This window comes from Pollicipes pollicipes, unplaced genomic scaffold (genome assembly GCF_011947565.3).
Source record: "Pollicipes pollicipes isolate AB1234 unplaced genomic scaffold, Ppol_2.1 Scaffold_7261;HRSCAF=8764_pilon_pilon_pilon, whole genome shotgun sequence".
NCBI classification, from domain to species: Eukaryota; Metazoa; Arthropoda; class Thecostraca; order Pollicipedomorpha; family Pollicipedidae; genus Pollicipes; species Pollicipes pollicipes.
The window spans coordinates 13,353,177-13,373,489 of record NW_023597054.1 but is presented as its reverse complement, the minus strand read 5'-3'; the positions used below and the strand labels follow the sequence as shown (position 1 = coordinate 13,373,489).

Sequence of the window (20,313 nt, the reverse complement as noted above, 5' to 3'; positions counted from 1 at the left end):
ATTGCAACCCAATGAATCCTCACGCACTAAATGCAGGACAGCGTGCGTATTCGGTCAACAGCAATCAACGCCCTAACTGCCCTGGATTCGTGACCGCCAGCACCTCCCGCCACTGACCGGCATGTAGCCGCCCCTGCGAGGGGTGTCCCGCACGCATCTCGCGATGGCTCGCCACCCACAAGGCTCCCCTCCGCCCGGAAAATCTGCCGTTGAGAACTGCATTCGTAAGTCGATGACTGGATAGTGTAGAATCCGACTGGCTAATAACCCCAAGCGTACGCCTGGATTGAAAACAGGTCAGACAACTATGGCTATTTGAAATAAATTGTAGCTGCAGTCGAGCCACCAGTCAAATCAGACATGCTGAGTCGAACTGGCCAGCTCTCCTCAGCTCAAGCCGTGACTGTCACATTGTAACCGGGCAGAGCAGCCACAAGCAGCGCCTGGTTATACGATTGCCATTATCACCGTCCGTTCCAGTGCCCAATGAGGGCCGCCGGCGTTTCGGACGGGCGCAATTGCCGGGCGCCTCTACGCCGATTGGCCAGTGCCATCGATGACGTCACGAGCATCACTACGCTCCGCCCACCAGTGAGGGCCGGACATCGGAAACTCGCATCGGGGAGGCGTTTCACTTGGGGAAACGGACCAGCCTGACCTAGCCGTCGGGGCACCTTCGACAGAATCAGCTTCTCGGCAGCTCTTCACACCGCTCACGCAGCATGGTCGCCAGCCAGTGCGGCTCGAAGCCGGCGGTGTCCGTACCCTCCTGCGAGCGTCGCCCGGAGGCGACCGGTAGCCCCAGCCTGACGGTGCCGCCGGGCGCCGCCGAGCAGACACCGGCCGGCGGTGGGCCGGCGCCCCCGGACGCCGGCTCAGCCAGCCCCGGGGCGCCGTCGCTGACGCCCACCTCGGACGACTCGCCGGCGGATTTCCCGCGCTTCCACTTCAGCCGGAGGTGGGCGGCGGCGGCGGGCGGCGAGCGGGCGGTGCCACCGCCGCCCGCGCCGCCCCACTCGCCGCCGCTGACGCCGACCGGCGCGCCGCCGCCGCTGCCGCCGGGCCTGCCGCCGCCGTCCGGGGCGGCGCCGCCGCCGCCGTACGAGCCGGCCCGCGTGCCGTACTTCCCGTTCATGCCGTTCCACTCGCCGGAGACGCTGCGGCCCTTCGACCTGCACTTCGGCGGCCTGCCAGCCTTCTGTGAGTACGGCCCGGCTGGAGGGACGCAGCCAGGAATCCGTCACCGGACCAGGGAGCTATGGCATTTCGGGTGGATGTACACGACTGGTCGCATTTAATTTGTAATAGTATCTTGTGGGTCCTGCATCCACAACTTCTAGTCGCTAAAGCCATTTTAGGGATGTCCTGGGATTCCTGGAATTGCGTCCGTTACATAAGGTGATTTGCATCGCTTTCGTAGTGGCTTAGGAACGTCCGCAAAAGTGGAGTGCTAACCTCCCTTCCTGACCTTAAGCTTACGTCGGATCTTGTCGTGCCTTTCCCTAGTACTGATGTCCAGTTATTGCGAAACGTGTGAGGTCCAAGGCCACCGACCGCGTCGGCTACCACGCCGTGTGTCGTGAATGTAAAAAAGTAGTCATCAACGGTCATCAAAAGGTTCAGTCATCAACAAGTCTGTTTTGTCATCAATGTCTTCGTACGAAGCATGGCTGACAAGAAACATGGTCAAGCAATGATCCAAACAGAAAACCCAAATGGAAAAAGTACAGCAAACTTGAAATGATAAAATCATGAGGGGCGACGTAACAAAGACGAATGTCAAATTGAAAAAAAATCATGACGGCTTTTTTGCTGAAAATAACCATCTTCATAGTACCAGAAGGTACTGCGTGTTCCTGAGCATTTCTCATCTTCATTTCTTTTTGGTTATCATAAGTCATGTAGAAAAGTGGACCTGCCAGGCTGCAAAAAGTTGTCATTTTCCAAATTCAAATCATGTTGCTGCCGTCACATGACAGTTTTCCATGTGCCCGTAAAGCAAAGCTGGTTCAATGTATGAACTGAGTTGCTCACAACGGGTAATGTAAGATCATCCGCGGTCATTACATGATTTTCCATGAACTGACCTTGCGCTCAAAACTCCTGATGGCAAAACGACAATCATAACGATACACCGAGGAAGGATTGCTGACTTAACTAATCCCCTTTGTTATTGATCTGACATGGCCTGTGTTTCAAATAACCCCTAATCACATTCTTTATAAGTCCACCCTGCACAACTAGTCCATGACACTCAGGCACATCAATGTTCACAGCATGCAGGCGATTAATTTCGGTCCATTACAGAATGACTGTGGTAGGGCTAAAGCGATGTCACTTTGACATCGATGACCATTACCAAAGATATGGATATCATTGCTGTACACTACAGGACCACTTCGTGCATGCCGAACCATGTGAAAAATTATACGCACGGAGAGCCACAAGAGCGTCACAGGGCACATATTTTCCAACATTTTACCGTGCAGACCCTTGAGAACCAGGTCATCGACCAGTGACCTGACGACACGGCCGACAGTGGCCTGAAATTTAGTAACGAACGATTTCAAACTTATTCAGCCAGACATTCGTTTCGATGAGCTGGCCGTTTCGGGTGAATGACTGTAAAAACAGTGTGAGCGCTTGCACATTGTGTCACGTATCACCATATTGCACTAGAAAGGATAACCATTAGGCCTTTCGATTCCATTTTCTCTGTCACCAGACGGTGACGGTCCTCTTACTGCAGCGGATGCGCCAGTGATTAATCACTGCAGCATGATGCAGTTTTACTAGGATTACCCAGAGCTGTTTACTGCCTGGCTATCTCAAGTCACAGCAGAGTAGCAGTTGGACAACAGAGGACGGTTTCCGTGTTCTGACTGAAGTACAAAATCGCCCGTCTGGCAAACAATTATATTTATGTTTTCAATAAGTGTACAAAGACGCCTTTCTTGCAGTTCCTCATTTGAGTTTTCGCAGTTTGGGTTTCCCCTTTCTGACATTTCCTTTGTTGATCTTTACCCCTGTTGGCTTGCATCCTCTTTGAGGTTCCGTCTTTTGAACTTCCCTTTCATCGCTCATCCTTATTAAATGTTATCCCCTTTTGATTTCTAGGCCCGAATTTTTCTCTGTGTAATATCATCCCCGCTGAATTTTACACCTATATATGATTATTAATATTTCCGCGTGTCCTCATTTCGTTTTGCTTTTTTGTGCCCGTTTTTGATACCCTGGGCTTTTGCTACCTTATTTCCATCGTTTTTTTTGTGCTCACTTCACCACCTCACCTTTTGCTTTTTGTGCTGCCACCAGGAAAACAGGAGGTTACGGTGCTAAAAGGAGTTTAATGCAGTTTTTACATCTCACACAAGTTTAACAGATAATGCTTGAATAATGCTGGCTCACATTCTGATAGCAACAATGCGCCTTAAACTAGCTCTCCCCCGATGCGCGTAGCATCTCAAAGAGGTATCGGTACAAACCGCCATTTGACACTATTTTTGTTATTAGAGGCCAGACGCCGAATACTTGAGAAGGGAGCATTAGGTTTTCACGGTGTTCCTTTCCACGCGACGTCCTTAGCGTGACGCCTATTTCCACAAAGTTATCAAGATGCTGACTCGAACAAGAAAATAGTAATCTAGTTTTGTTTTGACATTTCAGGACGCGTGCCAATGTTTTCAATGTTGGTATTTTAAGCCATCTCACCGGTTGGAGAAAGGAAAAAAAACACTTCGCTTTATTCGTTAAGCTATATCAACATGTGCATGTACTAAAGGGCCGCGAAGCAAACGGGGGGGGGGGGGGGGCAGAGAGGCAGGCAATAGTGTGCTCTTGCTCACGAACAACTATGAGAGGCCCGAGTTGGTTTTAAGGAGGCCCCTTTCCTGGTTTGGCCCCTCGATGGATCAGCACGCCCCTGTACAGGATTGGGAAGTGACCTTTATAAATACACCAGCAGGCCCACATTTTGCAACAGGGCGGTCAATTTTATGCATCAGAAGGCCACCGTTCCTGGTGACGTTGCCCTGTTTTGGGTTAACGAGACCCTTTGCTAGATTTGGAGTCTCCTCCATGAATTAGTTGGAGTCCCCTTGATGAATCTGAGGGATCCTGTCCTCGATAAGAACACACTTATCGATGTATTTATAACACATTAGAAGCCCTGTCTGGGTTAGGAAGGTTCTTTGGTGAATTGAGAAGCCCCCTGTATTAATCAGAAGCCCCCATACTGTGCTTTTGACTGTCGACGCATGTTCCCATGGATTTTGATTCATGCACATGTTTGATAGGGGGTATGTGCCCCGGTAGCTCTCTTGAATACGACATTGCTCAGGAGCCCCCGTAAACAGTAGATCCCTAAAAAATTCTACCTCCATCTCCGTCGGGCCGCCCCTGCAGGTACTGAAAGGTATTCAATCAGAGTCAGCTATGTCGGATGCCTTCAGTCATTTTGTCTACAAACTGCTCCAACTTTAAATCCTGTGGTGATTAATAAATTATTTGCCACATATCAGCGAGTGCAAAATTAACTTCGTGTGAGGATTATGGATAATATGGATGCACGGTAGTATTAAGTGGATGATGTAAGCTCATCTAAAAGCCGAAACCGATCCAGCACAACGCAACAGTGTTTGACAAAAAGCAGTTAGCCTTCCACCTAGCGGCGGTTTGGTCAATGCGCATGACTTCCGACACTATCTACCGTTAACTAACCAAACGAGTGCAAAAAGGCATGTTCCGTGGCATATCAGTCTGTTCCAAACACCTGGCATCATCCAGAGTGATCGCTGCCCTGCCCGGGGTATGGTCTGGTACCGCACTGGCCTGCGTCGCCATGCAGAGCTGATACAGCATATCTTACCGTCGGTTGGCGTGGGAGGCACTTCCGGTCGAGGCGCTCGCCACGGGGGTTCACTGTAGGCTTGCTACGAAACTGCTGGGTGTCCCAATCAGCCCAGCGAAAGAGCGAACCCACGACGTTATACCACGAAACGATGCGGATATTGACGGAGATTTAGTTTGATTCCGTGCAGTGGCAAACACACCAGCGTCCACTTCCCAAATTACAATCGGATGAAGATGTCACTAAGGCTCAAGTGCTGTCAATTGTCCTGTTAAGGCGTTGGCGCTTCACTATGACATTCGTCGGAAGTCTTACGTAGCGTCTGTAAGGATTTTCCTTACATACATGAAACTCCCGAATGACATAAACATGACAATTATAACGAACACAGGCAGCAGCGACCTGCATCACCATCTCTGATACCAAAAGTTGCCGATGAATTTTCTCGAGATTTTCATGCCTCCCGCCATCAGTAAGTGATGGAATGAAATGTGTGATGTTTATTTTATCCGGTTTTCAACGCCAGCTCTTCCGAACTCGTTTCGCAGCGTGTAGACTTTTCAGAGTCCACATCCATTGACGATCGAGCGACCTACAAGGAGCCATTGGCATTCAAACGTCTGATATGTAACTGAAGCGGTTGATTATAGTGGCAGCTGATGAATGGTACACATGGTAGCTGTCAGCAGCCAGCCCCGACAATGCACTGGTGTGTACCGATGCTTAACTGAAAATTGATTATGTGTGGGACTGAAGAGGCTGGACTGAGAACGGCAAAATCTTAGATCGATGTATTTATGCATGCTTGGCACAGACGCATGGGCGATATGGACCAATAGGTCGATGGGTGGTGTGGTGTATATACTCTGCTGGGTCCCGTTGGAAAAACGCTTCCTTTCATGGATTTTCATTCCTATCTCCCTCTCTTTACCATTACATGACGGCACACAAAATGCATGCCAAACCGCCGGCCCATCATCAAACGCTTTGTTTCATCTAGTTACCATGCTGTTGCATCTGCCATCGCATTGTACTACCGATCCGCAACTTCTCATTCGCTTTTGCTCGTAGCATTTCAGCCCAGTGTGAAGCGACATGACATGACAGCGACACATGCGACAGCGACATGACATGTCAGCGACATAGTTATGCTCCAAATGTAACCATGTCATGCCGGCAACAAGATATCAGTTTTCGATTTGGGGGTTTCTGATATTCTCAACCATCTTGGGATCTCTAGCCACGCACATTTTGCATGGTCTGAAGCTAAGACGATCCAAATATTTTGTCTTTTTCCAAACTCGTTCGATTAGTATCAGGCGATACCGAAGCCAGCTAGTTCTAGACCACTTCTCAGCGATTCCTCTGACTCGCACAAACTGTGCGGCAAAGTGCACTAACTCGTCTCGTTTGCTGACCAGATATCACACCGAGAGCGGCGCACCCCCCTCCTCCGCGGCGCACCCCCCCCCCCCCGCGGCTCTCGACAGCGGCACACGCCGACGGCTGGCCGCGGTCGGCAGCTGCAGCCGCCCCCTCCCCCCTCCAAATAGGCCCTCTCGCCGGTCAGCCAGCGCGCTGTCACTTTAAAACACCGCAATCGAACGGGCGCCGGTGATAATTCAATGCCGGCGAGATGCCTTTAATGACGGCCGTCGGACCGCGTCTGGCACGTGGCGGATGGCCGGGCCGACCGGCGCGGCGACGGGCCGCGCGCGCCAATTTCACACCTCTGGAACAAATTACGGCATTTACTCTGAACGGCCAGATAATTCGACACACTGGTGGCCACGTGCGGTTGTATTAGCGGCCTGCCGTCCGACTGTCTACTCTTCACTGACGAGAAAATATGTGATCATCGGCTGATGGTGTTAACCCACAGCGCCACGCGTCCAGCCACCCGATCAATACCGGAGCGATGCGTTCACTTCCGGCGTGAAAGCTTTCCTCCAGTCCATCACCATACCTGAAAACATGACAACTCTCATTTGTGACGACGACTTTGGTGACGTTCTTCCCCTCCGGCTCCGCCGGCCGCTGACCAGAGTGGCGGTTACGGGGCCGGCACGAGCCCGGGGCGGGGTGGCGGTGAAGCGGCCGGCTCGCGCACGGGACGCGTGTCACCACCGGCCGGAAAAACAGGGCGACACAGCGACCGGAAGCCGCTGATTTCCTGTCGCCTGACCGCGGCCAAATTGGGCTAAATGAAACTGGATAGGCTGGGCTCGCCCCCTAAATCCATTCCCGGCCCGCATGGGCGGCAAATGCGATACCGGGACGGACGCGAGGGACTTCGGCCGCGTGCACATTTACCTGTCCTGATGGGGGCGATGATGGTTCTTAATTAAGCCGCAGATACCATGCAGAGATCCAACATATCTCATGATCTACGTAATCCCCGTGTCTTTGTCTAAATGTGCTATTGGTGTTGTTAGAAGTTTGCTTCGGAAATTCCATCAACAAATCCAAAATATGAACGTGATTCCAGGCCTGGCTTCAGCACCTCGGCTTCTGCGCTAACAAACGGAGCGAAAAAAGACATCCGACATTTTATTGGTTGGGGTACGTGCCGATTTAAAGACGTGCTTGATCTTAACCCTCACCCTGATTCGCCGTTTTCATACCGCGAATTGATAGAAAGGGTGGGGTCTGGGGCAATACTACCCCCCCCCATGCGGTTTTTAAACTAAGGGAGATAGAGCTTAGCGGAACACTAGCGGACATGTTATATATTACTACTAAATTATTGAATATACAAATTACTACATTTTTTTCTTCCTACGTGTTCTTACTCATGTACGTTAGACACGGGGCTATAATAGCCACGCTCCATTGTGGATGGCTCTATGAATGTAACACACGCACACACACACACACACACACACACACACACACACACACACACACACACACACACACACACACACACACACACACACACACACACACACACACACACACACACACACACACACACACACACACACACACACACACACACACACGTACCTATTTCGGAAATCTTATATATGATCATTACTAAATTTTATATCAACTAGCCCAGCTGAAGCCAAATATATTGCTTGCATTGATGTGTGTTTGGATACTTGCCGACAATTACAAATTCACGAATGACAAGTAAAGCTAAACAAATCCCCCAAAAATGTGATGTTGTTTTACGGCATTTAAGGAATTCCGTGCATGCGCCGAGGTAACCTGGGTTTTCGGCATTTTCGTTTTGCTTTGTTTTGCCCTTCCCCTATCACGCATTTCTGCGTTCATCCCTGCGAACATGATGTAACTGGCACAAGGTTTGCTTTTACGATCTCATGGAACCAGAGCTTACCACAATAAAACAACATTAATCGTCAAGAAGGCTCCGATGCACATATTTTCTTATGCCTTGGAAAACCGTTGCATCACGTCCCACCTGCAAACTGTATCGCGTCCTTGTATTCCGTTGTTAGTGACATCAAACGGCTTCCTCCACAGCATTCTTTTCGAATACTGAGATGTGTCTTTGCATGCTTATAACCCTCCTCTTGCATGACATTGAATGGCTCACATAATTAGCTGCCGCATAACCATGGGATGAACATCGTCAGCCACAGTTCTTCGTCGGTGTCTGTTAGCTAAAAAGTGCTGAGCTGCGTTCCTATTGATTTCATCCCAATTGACTCTTGATTGGCCGTGGTTAGTTTAAATGTCCGACAGCCGACATCCATCGTCCACTGGACCGACACCAGCCAACTGCCATTCTGCTCTCTAGGTAAACGCAACGTCATTACCCCGGGTAGTAATAGCCATGCCGGTAATTTCTGGCCACTAAATTAATAGCCTATGACGGATAGTTCCGGGGTCGGAGAGAAGTGACGTCACGGCCTAGCGCCTCGCTGACGTCAGATTAGACATCGTCTGGTGAATTTGGGAGCTGATCCACAAACGTTTGCCATCTTCCTGGCAGGCCAAGTGCAACGAGCAAAAACCATGGCGTCAGCTGCATCCTATGGCTGTCTCGACCCAAATTTGATGGAACCTTTCATTGGAACAGGCCTCCAAGTTTGAAACCAGCTAAGCTGCAAACACCGCGCGGCAGAGCACTCCACCTGATTGCGGCGCGGGCGAGCCGTTAAAGTCAATGAAATCAAAAATATCCTTCCAAAACTTTGGCATTCAGTCAGAGTGAATGAAATAGATCAACGGGCTTGCAGCATATAGTCACCTCCGGAGACACGTGCCCCTCCCCCCTTACCACATTTGTGGCACGCATTAATTTATTATGTCCGGGACTGAACGAAGTTCCAGGTATTTGCGTTAAACTAGGAAGATCGAGGGCATGCCATGTTGTTTTATGACATCCCGGAGGCTGCGGGCACCTGAGGTTTTCTAAGGCACCTGAAGGCACTGAACTCGGTTTTCAGGAAACATTTTATGCCCCGCCATTTAAACTCCGCGTACCTCCCTAGATAGTGATGCATTTTTGCACTAGTAGTCATGTTGCCTGGCGTAACTTTCTCCAAAACGAAGTGAAATAAACATCGATATGCCTTATACCAAACCATAAGCAAACCATAGACATGCCCTATAGGCTGTACAAATTACGAACTATTGTGTTATTGGTACGAATGTTTTGACACAAATCATATCATATTTCTCATAAAACTATTTGTTGGCAAGCGTCACGCCTTTATGGAATATTCTACAGATCCTCAAAATGCCTGCGTTAATGACCGGCCCATTTTCCCAGTCTTATGCATCGGCGCAACCCAGAGCTTCCGTCAACACAACTTCCCAGCATGACCTGATTTTGGAACGACCATCAGACAGCGACAGGATAACACAATCACTGGTGGCAAGTGCCCTACCCAGGCCAGTCACGTGATGGAAATTATCCCCGATTACGCGGCGCCCGGTCGAAATCCTAATGATGCGTCGGCAACTGCAAGCGCCCATTTCCGCGGCGGAAGTGGCTTTAATTAGTCTGTCATTATTGATGAATTTCAAATGGTCGAGCCACCCGGATCGCCGCATTTCAATGACGAAGTGCTATGGGGTACTGCGGAATGTGCACAGCCGCAGAGCCCCTCTTCTTGCTTTGCCGAAGGAGGTCGTGTGGTTTTGGAGCGCATTAGGTTCTGGATCACATTTTTTACAGTCATCTCTAGCCATGGCATTCACGCCATAGGTACATTCAAGCACAATGCATGCACTTCCTACTGGATTCTCGGAGGAGATGGGGTGCCGAGCATTCTTAGGGTGTGCTTAAGATCGGTGCAAACAAAATCATGATCTTTTTGCCCACAAGGATCATTGTACCTTTAGAGATGAATCCGATATCAAACCTTAATGCACGCCAAGTTCCGAAAGCCCCACAGCCCTCATTTTCTAGGGGTGGAGCCATGCTCCATTGGCCGACTTTGGTCTGCCAGTCTGCTCCTTTTAATTTCCTTCCCAGATATCCACGGCATCGATCAGTATCTGCGAAGCCGGACAGAGTATCAACCAGGCATTCTTCCGCTTTCGCCCGCTTATTGCTGGGGATAGGCGACGCCGCTCGTTGATCTGACGCGCTGACTATAAGTCGAGCCCTCCTGCGAAGCCATGCCTAGGAAGCGAAGTCAGCCATACGACCTTCATCTCGTGCGAAGAGCACCCAGTATGGACTGCCATACCACTTCTATCCATACGGGGTTTACCCCGTGGGATTGTTTTGGCATTGTGGTCTTATTCGTGCGATCTTTTGGTGTACGATCATTTGCTAACGATCTTTTGCGATGCGATCTTTACCCGGTTGCTGGCTGACGGACACGGGATCGGCCTGTTGCAGTCGCTCGTCGGCGCAGGAAGGACGCTCGCCAGCGGCGGCAGCGGACCACCTTCACATCGGAGCAGACGCTGCGGCTCGAGATGGAGTACCACCGCAACGAGTACATCTCCCGGCCGCGCAGGTCAGAGCGAGAAGGAACACATCTCCCGGTTTGCCAGATCAATGAGAGAGGGGCGCCAAGACAAGGGACAAGAGAAAAGGGGGCACGAGGGAGAGGGGCAAGAGAGAAAGTTCCTCAAAGAAAAGGAACAATAAAGAAGGGGCCGGGAGGGAAAGGGCACAAGAGAAGTGGGCACAATGAAAAGGGGCAAGGGAGAAGGGGTATGTCAGCTGGCTCGCAGGTCAGAGGGAGAGGAGAGCACATCTCCAGGCCGACAAGTCAGAGCGGAGGGGCACCCGGCTCCGTAGGTCAGAAAGAGGGGAGAAGGTACTCCCGACACCACGAGTCAGAGGGACAGGGGAGCACATTTCCCGGCCTCGCAGGTCAGAAGGAGAGAAGAGCACATCTCCCGGCCCCGTGTTCCGGAGGGAGATGAGAAGGGAGGAGGAGGATGGAGGGAGGGAGTTGTGTGGGAAAGGGAATAGAGATCAATCAGATGTGAGACGTCCGGGTAAGGTGGAAAAAGGGAAAATAAACCCTACAGGGAAAACGGATGGATGAAAATAAGTGAGGTAAGCAGGGGCGCAGCCAGGATTTCGTCAAAGAAGGGGCTCGGAGCCCGGCGAAAACGAATCGCACCGGTTTTCAGCTTCCTGTCGGGGGCAATCTGAGGTGAACAATGGAAAATCCGGGCCTACAAAGGGAACAGGCCCCGGGCTACTCCCTTGGCTGCAACCCTGTAGATATGTGAGAGAGGCAGAGAGAAATCCTTAGAGGAGAAGGGCTGGTCATATCTCTCTGTTCTGCAGGTGACATACGGGTAAAAAATCGAAGCTCTATCTATGTCAAGCCGGCTTCCAGCTAGATGAAAGCCTGGATACCATCTACACACAAATACCAAGGTTTTCGTTATGCGTTCTTGTCATTGTTTGAGATCTTTGTAACCATCATATCCTAGCTTGTTCATGACGAGCCATTCGCTGCGCAGGACATCAACGTATTTTGGTGCCATGCCCTTATATCACTGAACGATGCTACGAACAAGCTGATGCGTTTTATAAAAGCTTGGTGGATATGCTTTCAGATTTGAGCTTGCTGAAAGCCTGGATCTCACTGAAACGCAAATAAAGATTTGGTTTCAAAACCGGCGGGCGAAAGACAAGAGAATCGAGAAAGCCCAAGCGGACCAGCAATACCGGTGAGCGCGCACTGCACCGACTCAGCCGAACTTCTCGGCCATTTCAGACGCTCTTATAGGCAAAGTTCCACGTTGGAAACATTAAAGCAAGAAACATCAAAGATGATGAAGTAAGCTTTGTCATAACTTTTTGTGCACTTTCAGGTGGAATAGGCTGTTCCAGCGAACACATTTTCTCTATTTAGTTAATATGCCCCTCAATGCGTCATTGTTTGCACGCGTCATCGTATTTTACACAACATTAAATGAGAGCCAACTGACGCCCCTTATATCTGTACATTGTGCTCGCCAATGCAATATATGAATGACTCGACAATTATATTTTTTGGCATTGATCACCGCATGCCTGATGGAATAGCAAGATTTGAATGGCGTTTTTATGGGGTCATGGATGCCTGCGTGCCTTAAAAAGTCTCTCCAAAAGAGTTTGCACATCTTTGCGGGTGTGTAGCTCGGAAACTAGAGCGGTTTAGACCGTAAGGAGGAGGCCAGCGAACTGCACCGAATGGCCTTCAGAATGGCTAACCCAGTTCAGACCCCCCCCCTCCATACAAATGAAGAATATCTGCTTTAATTACGTATTACCCTGTGTGCAATGTGGAACACCTCACCGGGCATCCATCCTTTCCAAACTTTTTCTTGTCGCTCAGACTCTCGCCATAGGGTATGCAAACGTTGAGCAAATGCTGCAGTAGCGATTGGAATTAAAATGCTGCTTGCAAATTGGTTTGTGTCATTGGCCAATCGCGCAAACAAGTATTTTTATATTTGATAGCAACGCCTAGCTACGACTGATCGATGGTCTTCTACGCCCGTGCGATGCGATACTTGAAGGTTTTAAAGGCCCCGTGTCGACTGCGAACACGACGGAATGGTTGTTAATGAAACCCTGATTGCTTGCAGTTCTTCTGGTTGGGTCCTTTCATACACTGCCGTCGCCGATTAAATGCTGCATCCGTTTTAAAATTGGAATTGGGCTATTAGGTTGTTGTAGCTAAGGTCGAGCCAGCTGCACACGTTTCAAGTTAATTGATCTTTGTCAGATCCACTATCGTAAATTAACACCATCTTCAGGCTGTTACTGAACATTCAGAGTCTGATTATATGCCTGTAAAGTGAGACATCTTGATCTCTGACAGCAATTCTGCGTTACAAATCACACCTGTGACCTGCGAAATCTAGATGGGAGAGTAACCGCAACCACCACTGATATAAAAAACCAGCCATTGCCGTCCTAAAACACAAGCTCCGGTCATCAACAAATACGCTTCAATGACTAGCTTGCACAAATATTCCGACGAGCTTTGGTGTCCGGGAGCTTCTCCAACAGCTGGCTGAATTGTTGCTGGCTGGTGACGTTTCATGTTTGCAAGTATTACATTACGCTAGCATGCTAAGCAGATTTCCTGCCGGCTGCGCGTCCCGCTTTCACGTGTAGGTCAGCGGGGTTCCAGGCCGGGCGGCCGGGCGGCCGCGGCCCCCGGCCCGCGCCCCCAACAGAGGAAGTCAGGTGGATGCGTGCGGACCGCCCCCTCTGGGCCCTCCCGCGTGCCTTCCGGTCCGCCCGACAGATAAGGAAATATCAAGTCAATTATATTCATTAGCTAGGTGTGCTTGCCTAATGAGGTGCGTAAAGCTCGGGGCTCACGGGCCATGAAAACCGCGCGCGCGCCGCCGGCCGGCCCGCTGAAAGGGGAGAGCAGCGCCGGAAGCGGCTGACAAAGGATGCGCGCGGCACGGTCGCGATGCGGCCCATTTATTAAATCAATGTGTGGAGGAGTGACGGCTGTGAAAGGGGGAGTGCACTAATTGCCGGCGATTGTAACACCCGTCCGTGATGCTTCATCACCGAGGCTGCGCATATGTGATACGGACGAATCAACGGCTAATTTATCGATGCTCATTCCAGTGGCCACTATTAACGATTGGTTCATTTGGCTCATTTCGGTGTGGCACTTTGGTTAGATCCGAGCTATTGTTGCCCACACGCAAACACGATGGTCTATTAAAGGGATGGACCGAAATCCCCTGCAACATCTCTGACTTGGGACCACTCGGGGGACGACTTTTGCGACAGCCTCACTGAACAACCATCTCGACTAGGTCCGAAATCCGCGGGTCCACTAAATACGTGATTTTCAGCCAGCCGGCCAGTGACGCCGGGCGGCGCACCGCAACAGCCCCGCCGTGTGTCCGCCCATCGTCTATAACCGGCTTCGTTAGCGGCCATCTGGCTCTGATGACGGCGCGGTGATACAATCGCCCGGGGCGGCCGCCAGTCGCCGCCGCCGCTGCCATGTTGCGTTCTCGGCAATCACGGCGCGCACCTGTCCACGGAGCCGACAGTTAGAGGCGAGGGCCATTGTCGGCCCGCTCACCGGCCGCCGGTGACACCTCGTCATGACAATATTCATGAATTGGTGATGGCGGGGAAGCGACGCTGCCCCGGTGGCGGGCTGGTGTGTGTTACAGGGCGGTGTGGCGACGCCGACGCGGCTCGATACTGACAAGGCATACGACAGATATGGACGACAGATAGCCGATTGCCATTTGGAGGATAGCTGACAATGAATATTTATTGGTCGCCTGTATCGGGCGTGGATCCATGGGACACCATCCCGGCTGGTGATAGCTGCACTATCTGCCACCCCGGTCACGAGGGGTGCTATGCTTCGCACTGGTGCTATGCTTCGCAGCCTGCGGTCGTCGCACCGATTATCTACCTCACACAGCAGGGCACCTACAGACCACGTTTTCAATTAGCGCTGACACACGCCGTTTCTCCAGCCAGTTGTTATTTTGTGACGCGTGTTCATCGCTCATGGCACCGCCGCGCCGCCGGTTCTCCGCGGCCGGCGGCGGCGCGCTGCTGCCCGCAATTCATCAGCGGCCGCCGGTTTGTTATTGGGCCGAGGCAGGCTGCGGTCCGGGTCCCGGCCTAATCGGAGCTCTTCCGGTGCTGCTCGTTTTTGCGCCCACTCAGTCGAGGAAGGTGGCACGCGCGCCTGGCTGAGGGGGCCAGCCCCGTAATTGCCGGCGGCGGCCTGGTGATAGAGCTGAGGTGAAATCATCGGCCCGGTCGGGGCAGCCGCCGCTGACCCGGGGACACGCGCCGCGCAATGGCGGGCCGCAGAGCTGCCAGATGTGGCGCGCCGCCGCTGACCCGGGACACGCGCCGGGCAATGGTGGCCCGCGCAGCTGCCAGATGTGGCGCGCCGCCGCCGATCCGGCAAATGGTGGCTCAGCTGATCCCGTGGCCGCGACGGTCCGCTGCCCACCCGTGGCCATTCGGCAGTAGTCAAGACCTCAGCTAGCTCATGGCTGCTAGCGAGAAGGGCAAAACTGGCCTATTGCTCAATTTCTTGAGGTTTTTAGCATTGTGTGTTGACATTCCAAGTCAGTGAACCGTCAAACATGCACAATATTCTTCCAACGCGGAAGCATATAAATATGCATCCCTTCTGCGTGATGTTTGTACCATGCACAGATTACGTAATGGACAAGGGAAGGGGAAATCATGACGAACTGTTATGTTTTCTTACGGGGTGAGGGGAATGCGTTATTCTGTTACGTAGCAAATTGATAGCTATGCAGCCAGGGCGGTCACTCTTTAGAATCACGCGGGAGGGGGATCGGCCGAAACAGCTGACCTAATTTGCCCCCAAAACCTGGTTCCCCCGGATTTCTGCCAGCTGAACTTGCGTTTTTCGTGTAAAAGTGTACAATAATCGTATGTCTAAAATTGTTTTCTTGCGTGGGATGATTTTCCATTTTAAGTAAATGTTAACTGCTTTCTGGTAAAAAACGTGGAATGGGACGCAATTCACAGAGAAATATTTTGGTAAACCTTGATAATGGATCACTAACGGCTACCGGCGTCACCGGTCGTATTGTATAACCACCGCAGTCACGATTATGCAACAAGTACACTAACCAGTGTTAATGGAAACATGCCTTAACTTTTATTTAGGCAACCCTATGCTTTAAAGAGCTGACGCATGTTCCAGTAAACTGTTCTTTATCCCAATCCAGGCGTCACCATTTGAAAAACTTATCAAACATTCGCAGGCTGTCTCAACATATGAAGGGGCTAGCATGACAAAAACACTAGGTACATACAGGATATTCTTTGAAGCAAAATTGGCATGATACTGATAGTGATCTGTTTATATACCTAGTACCTATTCCACCAATAGTTAAGATAACGATTGTTCCGTATTTATTTGACCCAGTATTCCCCCTTTGCTCGTGTGCATTGAAGGGGCTCAGAGGAACATTGAAGGGGCTCAAGCCAGCATTGGGCGAGGGGGGTCTCAGCCCCCCCGAAAGTATATGAAGTGACGCCCCTGTACGCAACACTCCTGCAAATCACTGCGCAGCTATGCAACACTTTCGGCCATTTGACTTTTGCGCTCGTCATCCTCCGCCAGTCTATTCTTATAGTATTCAGGCTGGATGTTTGCAGATAAAGGCGAGACTGTCTTTTAGCTGTCTTTAACATCATGCTGATGTCCTGCAGAAGCGTGTAATATACTTTCAGCTAGTCTCTCCTTAACCATGCTGATGGTTTTTCGCACACGACCCAAGAGCAGGGGTGTAATTTCTTGCTGGGAGGCGGGAGAGGTCCAGCCTCACCCCAGATCGAGCCCCCTTGCTTTGAAAAGAAGGTGGGCCTAATCCGGAGGGAAACTCGTTTGCTGCGGTAACTGTAGGGAAGTTTTCGTCATTTTTCGCGGTTCAGCCGCTCCCTCAGTTCATTTTGCAAACTTGCATGCACGACCAACAGGCTTGAGCCCGATCTCGGAGAGACTGGCGCGGGCGTCTTGGTTTCATACGCAAAGAAAAGCCCAAACTGATGGCCGCCGGGGAGTCTTGTCCGCCGGAACTCAGCCGAGAATGAGCCCAGAGTGAACCATTCGAACACATTTCACATTGAAATAATGAGCGTGGGAATCGAGCTCAGTATTCCTGCAGATTAAACCACACTTTTAGAGTTAGTTCGAACGTCCCTCTGACCGAGGAGTAGGACAGAGGACTCACAGAATATTGGGGGCCTCAAACATACAGATCAACTGGGAGCTAGCCAAAGAGAATGCACCCTTGGCAACAGGCGCCCCTGGTCGCTCTAAAATCATGGCATAACATGACACGTAAAGTATCTTTCCGATATACTGCCCAGAAACAAACGGCAAATACTAAATTTCGTTGATGATGTCATGTGATGAAGATAATAAGCCTCCATTTTAGCATAATAAAGTGATCAAACGAAACCATCAGACTAATACTGAACTGTACTCAACAATGCATGAAATTTTCTGTAGTTTTTGGAAGTTTTAGGCTTTAAATACATTTCAAAAATGGCCTGATATCTCCTTTAAATCAGCCCGTCCTGGTAAAATAAATGTCGGATGTACAGCATAGGAGCTTGCATTGTGATAAACTCAGATGCCAAGGCATATGTTACTTATTTCAACCATGAACAACTACTCCAGTGAACTGCCATAATGCTACCTAGGTGTTGGCTCCAAGGTGCAAGCACCGGTATGCCTATATCTAAGCATGTCTTCTCCAAGTTCACTGACATCTGTTCAAAGCAGCTTAACTTAAAAACGCCAGGAGCAACGCACCTCTCAGACATTTGTGACGCAAATGTCTCGGAAGCCTGCGGAAGCGACGCCCATAAATTAGGCATTCGCCTGGTAACCTTCACGTATCCTGGGGGTGAAATGATCGCTAGTCGATTTCATACCTGCCGGGTGACCAATTTCATACCTGCCGGGTGACCGATTTCATACCTCCTGGGTGACCGATTTCATACCTGCTGGGTGACAGCCAGACTTAAGGCATGAAACAGCCTAACGAAGGGGCCAAAAGTGACAGCTCCTCCACAACATCCGCAAAGACCGTCCGGACCATTTCTCCACGAGCTGGTGACCCGTCAGCCTCGTTTGAACGACATTGAATCAGAGCTTTGGCGGAGGCATCTCTCTGTGTGAGGGATTTATGCGCTCGCATACTGCAGCTGATTCATTGCAGATAGCGGGACAAGAATGCAACTGTACGATCATTGGAGTCCGATTTATAATTTGCTTTCCGATCTAGTTTCATTCTAACGATTTTGGACGTCGGACGAGGGTGACTGGACTGCCAAGGCTGCTCGCATCAAGATGTCGGACAGTCGTCACTTCGTTTAATTGTCCCGACTTAAAAAGAAAACTCTGCAGATGTATTGTGTCCGTGTCAGATATCCTTTAAAATGATATCATCGCCGACAACGCAGATGGCTCCGTAGAAACATGACCATTGGTTTTTCAATCACACAGTTTATCATTAGCATCCATGTGTAAGGCCGCCACTGTGGAATTCCCGTTGGAATTTTGTCACGCGGGGCTTTGAGAGCGTCGTGCTGACCTTCGATGTTAAATTGTTTTCGTTTTCATTTAATCACCTTTCATCGTACTAGGAACGGAAAACAGAACAGTGCGCGAAAGAAAATATATTCCTTTCATAGGAAGCACCCATCTGACATACTGATGCACACAACTCGTGAACATGTAAAGCATGCTGCATCGATAAAGGCCATGGCTGGTACTTCTGGTTCCGTAGGTTGGATCGAAACAATGAGCGCTTTTAATATATTTCATACTGCATGTAGTCCATGGTCTGAAACACACGCAACGTGACCCGTCCTTTTATACCTGCGCCACTTACCACCTTATGCGACAGTCGCAAAAAGCCCACCCGTAGTCTATAAACCCACAGTTTCATTGATGTGGCCAACCGGTGTCTGGCGCCGCCCGCGGGTGTCGTTAAGTCCCGTATCTCCCGCCGCGGGTGCGTGGCGCTGGCGTCAGATCTGGCGGGACCTAATTCTCGTGTCTCCCGCTGCAGGTGTATGGCGCTGGCATCGGGTCTGGGCAGCGGTCTCGCTGGTGGCGGTCTGGCCAGCGGCTGTCTGCCCGCCGGCTACGGGGAGCCATCACTGAACTGCAGCCTCTGCTACATCAAGCCGCCGGCGGCGACGGTGGCGGCGACGTCTCCGCTGCTCGCGCCGCCCGCGTCATCCTACCGATAGAGCCGGGTCCGCCGTACCGACGCCACTCTGCCGGTAGAGGCTGGCTTGTACCGTTCGTCTACGGTACCGGCAGAGGCAGGCTCGCACCGTCCGCTTATGGTACCGGTAGAGGCTGGCTTCTGCCGTCTGTTTACGGTACCGATGGAGCCGGGCTGGTACCGTCTGCGGACTCGGACTGCGAGCTGGGCACGTACCGCCCATCCCGCCGCATCGGTACAACCAGGCTTGTATCGCTCGTGTCTTCATAAGCCAAACCTGTTTTGTGGCCTCAAGAAGAAGGGCACGCAGCCTGGCTCAGCGGCGAGACGTAACCTAGGGACAACGGGAGTCGGCGCCGTCTCGTGCGTCCGTGATCCGCGTTGGCTGAAGCAGTTCGTGACGGCAAAGTTCAAGTGTCGATGGTGCCGTGTCTATTCGCACTGGTACGCCATAGCCTGCAGTCTCAATGGTTCGGTGATGCCGTGTTGATTCGCACTGGTACGCCATAGCCTGCGGTCTCATTGGTCCGAAAGTAGGGCGGTGCATAAACATTCTGCAACTAGCTGATCTCCACATGCTCATGAAACATTCGGCAGTGCTGTATGATCTCAAAGGAAAGATCTCTGAATGCTACATAGATGTTACGTGTTGCTCTTAACCGGTGTTAGCCAGCACTACACTATACATTCAAAGCACCATATGTATCATACACATCGTATATAAGCATATTTAATTATTTCGTGCTCAAGTAATCATATCAAAATGTGATTGTAACGAATGCGTCGCGACGAGTGCCGTGTAATGTTAAACTTGCAATGCAAGCGAGTGAGATGTACTTGGTTCTAGTCATATTAGTTCGTGCCCTCAGGACGCTAGCCAAAGATGATCACTTGTACACAATGGCATTGCCCACTGCACACATCTGCATTAGAACAGATGGGGGAACAATCCATGCAGTTAGAGGTTATGTCCAATGTGCACAGCTTTTCCTATAATTGTGAGATATTGTTGCTGCTAAGCCGATGGTTACGGAAAATTGAGTCAGGTAAACGTATGCACCGTTTAAATGGACTGAAAATGTGACGAAAATATGGAAATAAATATAACGTACCCAATAAGGCTACAAAACATACATACCAAACACGTGCACTTGAAACATATGGGTTCGTTCATACTCAGTCATTTTCGGGTTGCATGAAGGTATCTTGTCACCAAATGTTTATTTGGTGAAGCAACGCGCATTGACCTTCGCATGTAAGGATATCTAGACAAGCATGATAAGTTG

At 50.7% G+C, this 20,313-nt stretch overlaps 1 protein-coding gene across 1 annotated transcript; it reads left to right on the top strand.

Annotated features, from left to right (window-relative positions):
* The first annotated feature begins 1,133 nt into the window (after positions 1-1,133).
* LOC119112902 (homeobox protein rough) lies at positions 1,134-20,104 on the top strand. Its single transcript, XM_037237207.1, has 4 exons — positions 1,134-1,200; positions 10,677-10,797; positions 11,861-11,974; positions 18,866-20,104. Exons 1-4 carry the CDS (start codon positions 1,134-1,136, stop codon positions 19,047-19,049), a joined length of 486 nt encoding a protein of 161 aa, XP_037093102.1. The 3' UTR covers positions 19,050-20,104.
* Positions 20,105-20,313: the final 209 nt, after the last annotated feature.

Coding starts and splice junctions, on each gene's coding strand:
- LOC119112902 (XM_037237207.1), top strand. CDS start 1,134: ATGCCGTTCCACTCGCCGGAGACGCTGCGGCCCTTCGACCTGCACTTC. Junction 10,798..11,860: donor TACATCTCCCGGCCGCGCAG/GTCAGAGCGAGA, acceptor ATATGCTTTCAG/ATTTGAGCTTGCTGAAAGCC. Junction 11,975..18,865: donor CAAGCGGACCAGCAATACCG/GTGAGCGCGCAC, acceptor CTCCCGCTGCAG/GTGTATGGCGCTGGCATCGG.